General features: G+C 39.5%; 2 protein-coding genes and 1 long non-coding RNA gene across 6 annotated transcripts; 1 reads left to right on the top strand and 2 right to left on the bottom strand.

Moving 5' to 3' along the window:
- The first annotated feature begins 614 nt into the window (after positions 1-614).
- On the top strand, positions 615-6,284 carry LOC148421096 (uncharacterized). Its single transcript, XM_088419685.1, has 9 exons — positions 615-856; positions 1,633-1,869; positions 2,965-3,075; positions 3,165-3,212; positions 4,255-4,290; positions 4,369-4,407; positions 4,484-4,516; positions 4,614-4,664; positions 4,962-6,284. The coding sequence occupies exons 1-9, from the start codon at positions 769-771 to the stop codon at positions 5,036-5,038; spliced, it is 720 nt and encodes a 239-aa protein (XP_088275811.1). The 5' UTR covers positions 615-768; the 3' UTR covers positions 5,039-6,284.
- LOC148421097 (uncharacterized) lies at positions 1,871-4,423 on the bottom strand. Of its 4 annotated transcripts, none has more exons than XR_015866167.1 (3): positions 3,893-4,423; positions 2,907-3,194; positions 1,871-2,804 (listed from the first exon to the last, which is right to left on the bottom strand). It is a non-coding gene; the product is annotated as an uncharacterized LOC148421097 (long non-coding RNA). The 4 variants fall into 4 exon arrangements; XR_015866166.1 differs by having other exon boundaries at positions 2,907-3,153; positions 3,893-4,417; XR_015866168.1 differs by having other exon boundaries at positions 2,907-3,070; positions 3,893-4,408.
- fam114a1 (family with sequence similarity 114 member A1) lies at positions 5,330-13,807 on the bottom strand. The gene is made up of 13 exons (XM_088419684.1): positions 13,667-13,807; positions 12,098-12,397; positions 11,632-11,716; positions 11,327-11,553; positions 11,059-11,193; positions 10,278-10,430; positions 10,039-10,174; positions 9,530-9,621; positions 8,726-8,980; positions 8,483-8,628; positions 8,285-8,357; positions 8,149-8,202; positions 5,330-6,472 (listed from the first exon to the last, which is right to left on the bottom strand). The coding sequence occupies exons 2-13, from the start codon at positions 12,389-12,391 to the stop codon at positions 6,347-6,349; spliced, it is 1,776 nt and encodes a 591-aa protein (XP_088275810.1). The 5' UTR covers positions 12,392-12,397; positions 13,667-13,807; the 3' UTR covers positions 5,330-6,346.
- Between the last annotated feature and the right edge of the window lie 248 nt (positions 13,808-14,055).

Raw genomic sequence — 14,055 nt, 5'->3', positions numbered from 1 at the left:
CTTTGCACGGACCTTTTTATAGGGAAGAAATGACAATGACCGTCTGCATACAAGCGATCCATAGAATCAGGAAGTCATAGTAATGAAACCATTTTTTTGTCTTTTCTATTATTATCTTTATGGCTTGATTATATAATTAGATGTCTTTTGGTTCGATTTGAGTTATGTGATGTTCAGTTTTTTCTTTAAATTATCTGTATTTATCATTTATTGTTTGTTTATTGGTTGCGTTAACTTACTTGTCCCCCTGTGTATGTTATTGCATGGCCAATTTCACCACGTGTGCAGACACAATTTACGCAGCACAGACTATTTTTTTAAAGTGCTATATAAAGAACGATTCGTTCGAATCGTTGGTTTAGGCATATATAGATCCACTCAAATCAGACCTGTTATAACAGTAACGGCACCCTCTAAACACACGCTCAAATCTAAATCCTACGCCTCATCTGTTGTGGGGGGCATATCGTTGCATTTACAGTAAATCCCACCCTGGCTTTCCACTCACTCAGACACTCGACATTTTGACTCACATTGTGCCAGTAGATCCATTTGTCACTCACGGTGTGAAGACCACAGGAAGCATATGAGCGGAAGAGAAACGTTGAAACGCAGCGTTGCTTCACCACATGCCTCGTCTTCAACCGTGAGCTTATTTTTTGGAGACTTGGCCTGCAGCAAAGAAATGAGGGAGGCACATAGTTAAGTCCAAAGTCACACTAGGGAGTGTGTATGTTTGAGTGTGTGTGCGTGTAGGTGAGTGTCAACATGACAAGGTCAATCGTGACGAAGCTTCTCGTCCTTGTGATCTTCATCTTCATCATCTGCCTCCCGGATTTCTTCACTTTATACAAAGGTGGGGAATGAATGAGTATGTTTACGTTCCGTTTTTATAGATTATTTCACAGGGAGCGCGTCTTAGTTTGTCATGTTGTGCCGACATCATGAGTGCTTCTCTTGAAGCCATCTCCTAAGGTAGCCTATTCCAAACTGCAGATTGTTTTTCATAAATGTAAACGTGTCATACAGTATGCAATGCATGGGTGTTTTACAGTTTTTAAATACAGCTTTGCATTTCTTGGCCAGCTTCGTACAAGGTCCTTGGTTCGTCAAGTAAAAACCTCTAAACGAAACACAATCTTTTGGGAAATACAAAATATTGGTGGCAATTTCTGGAAGATTTTAGAGCATTCTAATCCACTACACATTTGGATAAACCTTTATTTAGAAAGGATATGAAAACAAAAGAAGGTGAAAACAGTATTTGGATTCTAAATTTGGCCTGGGTACAATTTATTGAGGATTTATGAGTCACTTTATGTCACGTTACGATATGTTGATGCAATGGATTGAGCCTTTTTTGGCCGTTGATGCGGTTTATGCCTTCGAGCTCCACTCCACCACCATTGCCGTAGTAGATAGGTTCCGCCTTGTGTAACTTTGAAAACACAATTTCCTCTCTTGGCTTTGAGCCACGTGCTCAGACTGGTTTCCCTAACTTCTTTTTCTTGTCGGACACATTTTATTTTTCAGTTTTATGCTCCCATGATTTGTTTACTCGAGAGTCAATTTTCTCCACTTTCCACATGTTCAAATGACTGCCTAATATTTAGATTCTACGCTCTCCTTCAGTGTCAAAAGTCAACCTTGTGTGTTTGCCTTGTGAACGACACAAGCCAGCGAGGAAGATGTCATGTGACCCTCCTCTTATCCCGGGAGGTGAGGAATGGCATGAAAAGTGTGACGAGAGCGAAGTTGACAGAGGCCCTACGTCAGAAGATGCAAGGAGTGAAGAGCCACACAATAGTTGGTACTTGTGTGAAACACAAGGGAGTGTGGCGGAATCAAATGAGAATAACACACTTTCAGGTACTGCTGAACATGTTTATTGTCTTGAAGTGACACCAAGCTATTTTGGACAAAAGGAAAAAAAAAAAAGCTTTTTTGTGAAAAAATGTGTTGTCACAACAGTGACTTTGACACAATTTGGCAAAAGAATAGTTTGCGTGTATATATAACCACAGTGCTCCATTGGCATAATATTAAGGAGAGCGCTGGCCACGGGTGTTATCCATCCATTTATTTAAAAAAAACAAACATAACTGATAAGAATTCTTGTCATTGACACACATCCTAAATATTTTACAAGAATAAAATTCTCGTCCTCGGCACTGAAAGGCTTAATTGATATTCCACAACTGCTACGTTAATCAGAATGCCGTGTTTTGACTAATTAGGGCGCACAGACCATATTATAGTAAAGAGTTAAATTTTACTTGACTTCCCTTTTAAGATACCTCTCTGGATGAGATTTTGTACACGCAGACACCTAATTAGATATAATTTAATTTAGCCTATGTTAACCGGAATAGCAGAAAAAGCTCTCAATATGCTAAATGTACAGTCATTTAATACGTACATTTCTTCATGGTCTCACTCAATAGCAAATATTAAATCTGAAATTGTTTCTTGTGTTAAAGCTCATTAGTTTAGTCTAAAAGAGACAACAATTGATATATATATATATATATTTTGCATCTCCAGCTGCAAATGTTCACGTAGAAGTCTCAGTGAAACTCCAACTTGGTGACGCTAACTTCCTGAAGTTCACCTTATATGGCCACAGTAATTCCAGCTCCCTGCGCCTTCAGCCTCCTGTGACTGGAACTATTGATGGAGGTCACAGTGTGGCATCTTATTGCTGTTTGCCAGCATCACCCATTTCAGAGACATCCTATCATGTCGTTTGTCTGCTGAGATTGTCAAATTACACCATTCCATCGGCGACAGACAGCAAGAAGTTTCTAAAGACACAAGAAGGTTTGTGCAGGAATGAATATCAGTAACATCTTAGTATCATTTGAACAACGGCAGATTTTTTGAAAAGATCTTGTGCGAGTTCTTACTAAAGTATTCTGATGTAATTGTTCATAGTCCGTGTTGTCTCTGCTGTCTCTGGTCCAGACAAGTGGGGTGCAGTTTTCAGGGTCCTCTGGCTGGTTCTTCTATGTGTGGTATTGCTGACTTTGACTGTGGCCTTCCTCAGACAAATGAAGCGGTGCAGAAGCTGCTGCAGTAAGACATAGCCTCATAGACTCACTTCAATGCACACAAAGCACCCAAAGTGGTTTATAGACTCTGCCTGCACGTTTTCTGTCCGTCAGAGAAAGTGCATCGTCATGGTTATGGCTTCACTGGGCAGCAGTTGAAAGGTGAAAGAAAGAAAATAATATACAGTTCATATATGTATCTACTGTATGCTGCATTTATTCCTGAAATGAGTATTCTCCTGGCATAGTAAAGTGAGTTTAAAGCAAAAGTGAGAGGGGGGGGGGGTTCAAAGGGCAACAAATGGCTATTAAATACTGCAATATAGTACTGTATAGCAACAATAAGTTTCAAAATCGTTTATCTGATTTTTAACTATATTTAGGGTTACAAATTGGGGTTATAAAACAGGGTCGGTGTTTGAAATTAGGATTTTAAACCAAGGTTAGTGCTGAAAAATCGATTCACAGAAGAATCAAAATACTCATTTAGTATGATTTAAAATCAAATACAACATCCAAAGTCCATTTTACACTGAGAAACCGTTCTTCTTTTACGTTGTCGTTATACAATATGGCACAAGTCTCCAGCGTTAGTACTAGCTGCTATGTGGAGCATTCAAACGCACTCAGACATTTCAACTCTGACAGAAACAGACTCAACGTTGGCACAAAACGTTAATAACTGCTAATATCTTCGCATAGCTATAGAGCAAAACAAAAATCTTTGTGAATCAAACAGTTTGAATGATTAATCGCTTTAAATCAAAAACTGGTTCTGAATCGAAGTGTAGATAAAAAAAAAAAATCTGAATTGAATTAGATGAATAATAAGAATTTCCTACCTTACAAATCAGGCTCAAACAAGGGTTGAAGTACTGTATCAAATTTGGGGCATTGCGTCAAACTCGTGCTAGGGTTAGATTGGGTGAATTAGTGTTTCAATGGTTTTCAAACTAGGCTTATTGTTTTAAACTTGGGTTCAAAACAAGGTTCAGGTTTCAGGGTTAAAACTATGGTCAGGGTTTGAAAGTAGGGTTTCAAACTTGTTAGGTTGCAAATCAGGATTTGAAATGTTAGAAATGTTGAAATGTTTGGGGTTTTAAATTTGGTTTTAGGCTTGAGTTGTTTTTTTCTTCTTTTTTTTTGGATGTATCTCTTTTTATTGTTGTATTGATAATATCAAATCCAATGTGCCCTTGATAAGATGGACGTAATGGTACACAGATCAGCATTCTGAAAGGTACATTTCTGGCATATTTTAATTTTATGTGTACGCGCATGTAAAGTTACATGACATTAATTATCCAATTGCTTCAAGGGAGAACCCATCACAGTTATGAGCCTCACCCACGCTCAGGTCAGTAATAAAATGAAATAAAGAAGAAATAAACGTCAAACATGACGTTGATATAACTATTGTTTTTCCGTGACAGGCCTGTCATCTATTGAAGAGGTGGAAGTAGCTGGTAGGAAATCATTATTGCAAACACGCTGCAGCACAAACGATAATAAAAATGGTCATAAACGCTTACAGCTTATGATCTTTATGTCTTTATTTTTCAGATGATGGAGAAACTGTACCTGTCGGACATGTGGACCACTGCTATGGAACTGGTAAACAGATGCTCATGGGACCACATTCACTGCAACAGCTGAGCTGCTGATTGGAATTGTTGGTCTCTAGGTTTTAAAATCAAATTCATTTGCAGTCTATATCCATACAGCAGTCTGTATACATACTGTATATAAATTATATAAATGCTGCCTGAGTGAGCAATTCATGTTTTAATTTCAGACTTATTTAAATGTGAAGTCTGTGTTGTAAAATCCATCATGTATTTATTTTGAATTCTTAACGATTGCCCGTGCGAGTCTAACATTTTCACAACTGTAACGATATTTCTCTTACAGCTAATCTTTATCACCGTCCAACAGTGAGTTTCCCTCACAAAGGAGCTGAGCTGGTGATGGCCGGAACACAGCTTTAGTCTCACAAAAAGAAAAACAAAACAAAAAATACACATGACATCATCTGCCAATGGCTTAAAAGTGAGAAAGAATGCCTGGGATGTGTATGAAGTTTAAAGTGACTTCAATTTCAAATGTTCATAAACATTGCATTGCAGAGTGTCTTTTCCATTGCACGGCTAAAAGGAATTAAATATTTTTTCTACGGCTTTCTAAGCGATACCACTGTGGATGAAAGGCAACATTAGGCAGTACACTAAAAGTGTTTGTAAAAACAACTAACAAGAATAACAGAATTACTGTGAACATACTTGAGGTCTCATCAGAGCATTTATTTCATAGCTATACATGCCAATTGCATTGGACCCGGGCTGGGTGAACGTTGGTCAAATATTTATTCCATCAAGGCAGTATCAATTGGAGGGGTTAGAGGTCATCTAATACATAAAAATACAGGAATCACAAATACTGGCGTTTTAAGAGGAAAATATTCCTCTTGTGTCAGTCAAGGCAATGGAGTGCAAGTGCGCTTATGATATAGATATTTTTATATACAGTGTTCCCTCGCCACTTTGCGCTTCAACTTTTGCAGCTTCAGTGCTTCATGTTTTTTTTCTTTTCCCCAAAAGACTCACTTTGCAGCGGCGCCTACCTGATCAACTGCAATAACACTCCAATGCTCAGGCTTAACGCGGAGTCTGAAGCAGTCTAACAGCCTGTGTTTTATGTTTTATCTGCAATATTATTTTATTGTACAGCACTTTGGTTGAAAATTGTCTTTTTTAAATGTTCTTTGGAAATAAATTGGACCTGACTTGGGTCTGGCCTTTTAAGAAAACTTGCATTGGTGAATTAGCGGCTGCTCATCACGCTGTGAGGCACTGTGTAAATAAAAGTTTGGGCCCAGAAAGAGACACATGCCTCTGTACTACGATGGGAAAAACGGTAGGAAATGTCTTATTAAACACATTTCATTCACTTGATTTATGCCCATTGCGGGAGCAAATCCTACTTTATGGAACTCACTTATTGTGGGGGGTTTCCAAGTCCCCAATAAGCACAAAAAAAGGGAACACCGTATATTAATACACCAACAAATTTGAGCTGTAAAATTTGAAAAATTATCTTTGTATTAAGCAAGAAGCCACGTTACAAAAACAACAAAAGGGTTAGTCACACACAGAGGCTGCATGTGTACCATTTATCATGTCAATTGTGTTGTGGCCTTGGATTATATACATAAATAAACAGCTTCTGACAATGTAATTAGAAGCTCTAAGTGTGGAGTTTTGTTACCCTTTCTGTACAATAGTTTGTGTGTGCGTGTGTTAGTGCTGCACGTGTGCTGCATGTTCTGTGCAGGTTCTGCAGCGTTGGCTCTCAATGTGGGAGATCTGCAGGATGGGCAGCAGAAGTTGAAAGGCATTCTGGATGTAGTTGGTACTGTTGGAGCCCTGATGATAATAAAGCAAAGAACCTAATCAACATCATTGTCGTGACACAATTTCAAAAACCGGGAAAAAGTGTTTCTTTGGTTCTATGACAGCAAAATATCAAGTGTGGACTATCTAGTTGGAAGTTCACTAAAATCTGTCCTTCCTATGATGTACAAGTGTGCATGATAGGGGTCAGCAAGGCTCTAGCATCATAAAAGCTGAGACATATAATTGATAACTGTTAACTTATTGGCCTTTTGTGATATTTAACAGCAAATATTTGAAGTGCAAAGCACACTTTTTTATGTGGTATTTAGTACTGCAGCTATCGAACGTTTAGGTATTTGGATATGCGACATAAAACTCACATTAAATATTGAGTATTCCGATAAAGATAAAACAATATCATTTTTACAAGGTAAAAAATAATTTCAAACCACAAAGACATTTACATTTTATAAATGACCATATTTTGTAATTTTTCTGATGATCAACACCTTTTTTTTAACTTCAGGTTAAACTGTGCATAGGTGCAAACTACTTTCCCCTTTGGATAAATCTCTCTCCTTGAGAATTCTTCATGCACTGAAAAAGCACATTTAAGTCAGCCTGCTTTGTTCACAGGTGATCAGTAGGAACGGCAACTGTGTTCGGCTGTCAGCATTTACATCTATTAAACTGCCTTTGAAAAGTCATCCAATTGCTTACCCCAGCCGTGAGGGAGCACTCGAGCGCATCTAGCTAGCGGCTAATTTATTGTAAACGACGGAGCCGCTGCAAAATGCAGGCTGTATTAATTGGTGATTGAATATCATTTCATGATGACGTTGTGCTGTTAATTTTGAGAGAAACGGGTTCATGACAGGCTGAGAGCAGCTCTGCAATACAAAAATGAGTCAAGTGAGTCGTTCACCACTATGTGCTCCTGGGAAGAACTTCCAAATAAACCACCCAAGGTATTCGTGTGCATATATTGTGTAACATTGTTAAAATGAGACGTATTTTGAAGTTGGTCTCGTAATCCTGTTTCCAGTGTGTTTTATTGTCATGTAGAACATTAACAAATGCTGCGATTGGCATATTGGCATTTTTTTTTTTTTTTATGTGAGCACTAATAAGCAGGTACTGTATGTTGAATAAGCCTCAAGTATTTTTGACCAAGGTACTCAACTAACTGGAGGACTCAATTCACTCCTAGTAATATTCAGTCATGCTATTTTACTTTTTCTAAGGTTTTAACATAAATAAAGTATTAGAGTTTTAAAAATGTTATCGATGGACACAGTTATAATCACATTTGTTTCCTGTCAGGAAAATCTACTATGGATTTACAGAAACATAAATGATGTGACACAACAATTTGATAAAAACCTCAATTCAATGCCTGATGCTGGCCTGGATCCGAATGCTTCAGAAATATATTTATTATAGTTAGATACAGTATAAGTAGAATAAGGTCATGCTTAACTGTAATTGTAACTTTTTTTTCTGCTGACTGGCTGAAACTATTCACACTTTCATAGCCAAGCATTTGAACGTGTACTACTAACAGTTTTACTTCTATCATAATGACAGCACCGCTTTCTAATTCAGATCAGCACTTCGGTGCACATGGAACAGTGTTTCTCAACATATGAACATATGTACGTTCATTCATGAATTGTAAGTGGCGTTAAAAGAGGTGCAGCTCTCACCTCCAGCAGCACGCTGTCAACCAGCGGGCTCAGCTCCTCAGCTTTCCTCTGACACTGACAATGACAAGTGTGTATGATATTCACACTGAATTTGTTCTCTGCCTTGAACATCCAACACATGCTGGTTCACGCTTACCCCAACAAGCAGTAGTGTTTGTGAGAACTTTTGGGCCAGGCATTCCAACTCCTTGCACATGGCGCATGTCAACCTGCCAGGAAAGCGCAGTGCGGAAATAAAAACACACTCACACAAAGACAGCATGCATCCTCTTAAACATGCACAGAGAAAAAGAAAAACACACACACACACACACATACACACACACACACACACCTGGTGAGGACAAGAGCCTGATCCCTTGCCGGTTTCTCCTGCTCTTGTTCTTGGCCATGTAGGATAAGTTCTGCCACCTTGTGGAGCTGCTCAATACTCCGGGCTGTCACTTCGGCCAGACTTCCCACTGAAGACATATAGACAGCCTACACAACAGACACACACAAGGACACGGACTGAATGACATCACGAGTATTGATCTCTCCATTTATGCCCTCACCCACCACTGTGACGGCACTTCACCTCCACGGATCTGAACCCGTCCTCCTGCTTCATTTTTGTCTCTTCTTCCTCCTGACAACATTTTGCCTCCACGGTTTTGAGCTGGTCCTCATCCTTCATTTTTGCCTCCTCCTCCCTCTTCTCCTCCTGAGCCGCTCCTTCATCCCCCGCCTCCTCCTTCTCTCCTCCAGACTGCTCCCGCGTCTCCGTGCCAACTGTCTCCGTCGTGACAGGCCGCTCCACCTTCCTCACCCATTCGTGGGCGCTCATCCGAGCCTGGGGATGCACAATTATGAGCTGTCAGATATCCTGATGCATTATAATCATACGAATCTGCATGATTCGATGCAATACAATTTGTCATCATATCAACAATGACACATAACAGCTTGAGATTAGCGTCATTTCCTTCCGTGGTGACGCCCTCTAAAATCAGCTGCGTTAAAAGCCCGTTGAGGGTCAACGAAACACCAAGGACGCAACTTTGAGTTATTCTGCATGGGTCATAAAAAATTATGTTATTTTGTGCAAAATAACCCAAAAACATAGGTCAAAATTGCCTAAAAAATGAGTGGGTCCTTTTTTGTCCCATAATGTTTTTTTCATCTGTTTTTAGAGTGCAAATGATATGAACTAATTGCTTGGCGATTAATTTTGGCTGTAAGATACTTTTGATAAGCCATTGCATACACTGTACTGTAGATAATGGTAGGCAAGTCCGGCCCTGTTCTTTACTCCGGCCAAAAGATTATTTACATCCGTCACTTGAAAAACTGTTGTATTGATAGCATTTTTTGTGGCCCAACATATTAACAGTCATCTTACCTTATTGAGTTTGTCTGGTGTAGCAGCAATATGAAGCTCAAACAGCAACTCAGTCAGAATACTCATAAACTCTTCATCTACTTCATTGGCTTCTACAAGAATATAGACAAACACATAATAGACAGTTACAATTGAAGCATTTTGAGTGATACTCTAAACTATCTTTTCAAACAGGCCTTCATGGTCACCCAAAAAAAAAATGGAGGTTCAAATGCCGTGCTTTTGTGTAATTTCATACATATCATGTGATGGGTGACTTGAGTTTATCTTGTGACTTCAGCAAAACTCACAAGGTGCAGCCTCGTCAACAAAAGTAAACATATTGAAAAAATGGTCCCCCGCAAAGCCACTAATGTTGCCATTTGGGTAGTTTAGATTTCTACAGCTTCAAAATTGCTGGAAAGGTTAGGAAAGGGTTTACAATAGTGAGGAATTAGTCCTGATTATAACGCAATATTTTCAAATATGGAACATGATTTTAAATTCAAATTATCACCACGTGGATTTACCCTTTGCCTGGTCTTCATTCCCAGTCTCCACTTCCTTTTCCTCTTCTTGCTTAAGGAAGACATTCTTGATGAAAATCAGCTCCTTCTTCATCTCCTCCTGCTCTTCTTCCTCCAGGGAGGAGAGGTATGCTTGGACCTGTGGGTGCCACACTCTCAATTCACACTCTCCAGGCTCTTTCTCTCTAGATTTAAATAGATATATGTATATTTTTGGTTATTTCTTCAGAGTATAGGCTGACCTTTGCCTCGCTTTCGTTAGACAGGATCTCAAGAGCCTCCAAGTGAGACAAGCCTTGATAGTCATCGAAAAGTATCCCATAGTGAGCAGTAGGTGCACTGATGGGTTGGTTGCTCAGACGTGCTCTCTCCTTCTCCTTGGCTTCCTTCAACAGCTACAAAACAACAGTCCAAACAAATATAGAACCACGCCGACCTACTTATGTCAAAGTAATTTCACCGTTATCTTTATTCTGGATAGATGCTGGTTTTTATAGATTGATAGAAAACACACATTGTTCAGATATATTAAAGTTTAATGCAAAGATGGCCTTTTTTTCTATTTGTGTTGGGATTGTCCAACCTCATTGGAATGCACCATATCGTTAGCAGCTAGCGCTGACACCGGAGCTTTTTGCTGTATTGTACAATGACAGCGTAACTGACAAGCAGTTTCTTAGTGTTCTTAAACAGCAATCGTATATGATTTTTTAATGCAGTTTATCGTTTTTTGATGTTGTTAAAGACGTGATGTGATGGCAATCGAAAGTGAGTTGTGAGGAGGAGTAAAGCTATAGCAGGCAGCAATGACCGCCGCAAAGGCCAGCCTCAAAATAAAAGCATAATATATTGTAATGATCTCTTCGCGTGTCTGGCGTAGTCATACAGAAACCGTCAAGACTTGATTGAGTTGTTTAAATTATAAAAATTGAATTTGAATCATTTATATAGATTCTGAATCATAGTAAATGAAACTTTTTTTTTGTGACTTGATTTTTGGCACACCTCAATTTCTTACCATACCTGACTAAGTGAGGCAGTCTTCTGCATCAATGTCTTAGTCTTTTTGAAACCTGGATCACTTTCAGCCAGAACGTTCATGGTCTTCTTTCCAATGAACTCCAAAGCATCTAGACCACCGCTGATCACAGATTTACTCTAAGAGTCCCATAAAAGAGTGACATAAAATGGAACATTTTTTAAGTTAGGCAAATACTCAAATAGTGGAGATTTCGCAATGAAAAAAGCAAACACTTTTTGTCCTTGCGGTTAAAAGTGTAAGTATTCTAACCGTGTTGTGAACAGCATTGGAGATGGCGGAGAACACGCCCCTGTTGGAGGCTGCAGTGCTGGGAGAGGCGGACTCTTCCAGACCTGTCAGCTGAACGTTTTCCTCCACTCCCTCTGGCTTCTCCTTCCTTATGTCGTCCACTTCCTCTTTGGCCTCCTCCCCTACGGAGGTCTTGTGGAGACGCAGAGCTTCTCCCGCCTTCGCCTTGACCGATGTGAGACTATGACCTGTCACATTCCAGGAGAAAAACATAAAAATCCACAGGAGACAGAAGAAAGATGGAGGAGTTCACGAGTGAGACATACCCACTGTGGATGTGGCGCTGCTAAGAAGGGATTTGCCCCATGAACCCCAACCTCCCCAAACTTGATCGTTCCTCTGACCTGAGCTCTGCGCACAACAACACATTTGTTTGGCATGTGCCGGTGTCTCATCATCCATTCACAACCATTGTGAGAGGGCTGGGCAATAAATGGAATTCATTTGTCATTTTAAAAATCGATTATTTGAAAAGAACCAAAATTGTAAAATAGGGGTTATGCACAAGTGGCTGAATGAGTGGTTTAAAAGTGTATACATTAGTACATAAAGTTTTGAATAATACATTCATGTCAAAATTAAAATCGTCCAGAATTAACATAAAACTTTTCATAAAAATATTAAGTACAAATTAGTTAACTCAGATTATCACTATTTTTGTACAGTGTCATCTTGTCATCTTGCACGTGCTAATTTACCGACTGCATCTATCTTGCTTGCTAAATGACCAACCTCCCCATTTTTCTCTTCCTCCGTAGCATCTGGCTCAAGGCTCACTGACTGGTCACATTCAGTCAGCTGACCCTCAGACTCCAGTTGACTCTCGGCGGTTGCTTGGGGGTCTCTGGTGTCCTCAGTCACGTCCTCAGTGGTCTGCGTGACACTTTCCAGGATCTGCGGAGCCTGCTGAACTTCCATGGGTGCTGAGGGGATTTCCTGCTCATTGTGGTCACAGCAGAGGTCGGAGTGCTGTGGTAGTCCAGGTGGAGGGAGGCTCTCTGCATCCGAGGGGGCAGACTGGGACATGATGATCTGAAAGTGGAGATGAGTACTGTTTTTAATATACTCCACAGAACTGCACTGTTGTCATACAAATTCTATCCTCCCATGGGCTTCAGAATTATATAAATCATTATTTGAGGCCAAGACTCAGATAAGTCATTAACTGTGCCTTCAGCATATGGGATGGCATTTTCAGTTGACAGCAAGTGGAAAATGCGTTATTAAAAGTATTTAATTGTGCAACAAAAATTATTTGGTCATCAAATTAATTACAGACTAAATAATAGCTTCCTATAGCTGTATATCGCTAAATAACGCAGTTGTCATCATTTTTGTGTTCTCTGAAAAGATTGGCCAAGCCAAATTCGGTCAGCCAAGCTGTATTCTTTTCAGTAAGTATGATATATCTAATTTAAAATGTCAATGTAATGTTTTTGGGGACATTTTGAATCGCTTCAGATGTGCCACGGTAACATAAAATTTGAACGGCGAGCATTAAAACAACCCAAGGTGGGTGCGCATTTCGAAAAAAATAGAATCAAGTACATTTGCAAATTAACTTTTTACTATTCAAAGTCTAGTCACTGTTTAAAAACGGCTACATTACTCAAACTAGTTATTGACAGAAATCGGGGCATGGGAAGAAAACAAAACCTTCTTAAAATTACAACTGTAGAGTTTAACGAATACATTAAAAGTACGCAAAAAGCAAATCACAGCAAAAACAAATGCTGTATACAGTAGTACGTACAGTAGCTACTTGATTTTTAGCCAAACAGTAGCACATTGCCCCCTGGTGGTTATCAACTGCACATATTCACAGCCGCTGTGTCATTCTGTCTTGTGTACGCACAGTGTTCAGAATCTTGGATCAGATTTTTTTATTTTTTTTTATTTATATTCAGATCTCAACCACTGTCAAAATCAAATCAATATCAGTAACAAACAAAAGTATTATTAAAAAAATGCTGGCATGCATCATCGTCGTCGTCATTTAAACTAACCAAAGCAGCCATTTAAAAGTATGACAATAAAGTAAAAGTCTTACCCACGTTTCAGAAGTTCTCTTAAACTATTCATATCACAAATGAAGATGACAAACCGCCCCCAAATGGCAAATATACGTACACCGCAGCGCACGATTGCAAACGAGACGATTTTCCTCCAGGTGATCGTCTCATTGCACAAAAACGCCGTCAATAGTGTAGATAGTTTAGTGAAACGTGTTTGTCGTGTACACTGGCGGAAGCATGCAAACTTTGCATTGTTTTGGTGAGTGAAAGTGACAGCGTAACTCACCCGCTTGGTACCAGCCGGCGGCTCCTCTTCCGCCCCGCCACGTAGGCAGGCCGGTGAGCTGCTAAGCCAAAGAGTAACAGCAACTACAAGAAACTTTTGCCTTCCTCAAACGATCGTTTCCGGGTTGACACGTATAAGTATCAAATGTCAAGATTGACTTAACCCTTCTCGTAACATCTATATATAAAATACTGTTGTTGAAGAGTAAAAACTGTCAAAACAGTAACTAAGTTGTGCCTACTTGAAACTATCGTCATCAGAAGAACAACTCAGAGTTCACTGCATACTTCATCCGGAATTTAAAAGTTACTGTCCGTTTAAATTTTAGCACGCACGTTCTGAAACAACAAATATTGGACTACGCTTTTACTCACATTTCAACACTCCCT

The sequence above is a fragment of the Hippichthys cyanospilos genome, chromosome 7, assembly GCF_059441005.1.
Source record: "Hippichthys cyanospilos isolate Australia breed blue-spotted pipefish chromosome 7, RoL_Hcya_1.0, whole genome shotgun sequence".
Classification (NCBI taxonomy): domain Eukaryota; kingdom Metazoa; phylum Chordata; class Actinopteri; order Syngnathiformes; family Syngnathidae; genus Hippichthys; species Hippichthys cyanospilos.
Note: the sequence above shows the minus strand (reverse complement) of the source record. Positions and strands in the feature narration are given on the sequence as shown.

Coding starts and splice junctions, on each gene's coding strand:
- LOC148421096 (XM_088419685.1), top strand. CDS start 769: ATGACAAGGTCAATCGTGACGAAGCTTCTCGTCCTTGTGATCTTCATC. Junction 857..1,632: donor TTTCTTCACTTTATACAAAG/GTGGGGAATGAA, acceptor GCTCTCCTTCAG/TGTCAAAAGTCAACCTTGTG. Junction 1,870..2,964: donor TGAGAATAACACACTTTCAG/GTACTGCTGAAC, acceptor TCTCTGGTCCAG/ACAAGTGGGGTGCAGTTTTC.
- fam114a1 (XM_088419684.1), bottom strand. CDS start 12,391: ATGTCCCAGTCTGCCCCCTCGGATGCAGAGAGCCTCCCTCCACCTGGA. Junction 10,175..10,277: donor CTAACGAAAGCGAGGCAAAG/GTCAGCCTATAC, acceptor TGGCACCCACAG/GTCCAAGCATACCTCTCCTC. Junction 8,981..9,529: donor CACCAGACAAACTCAATAAG/GTAAGATGACTG, acceptor GTGCATCCCCAG/GCTCGGATGAGCGCCCACGA.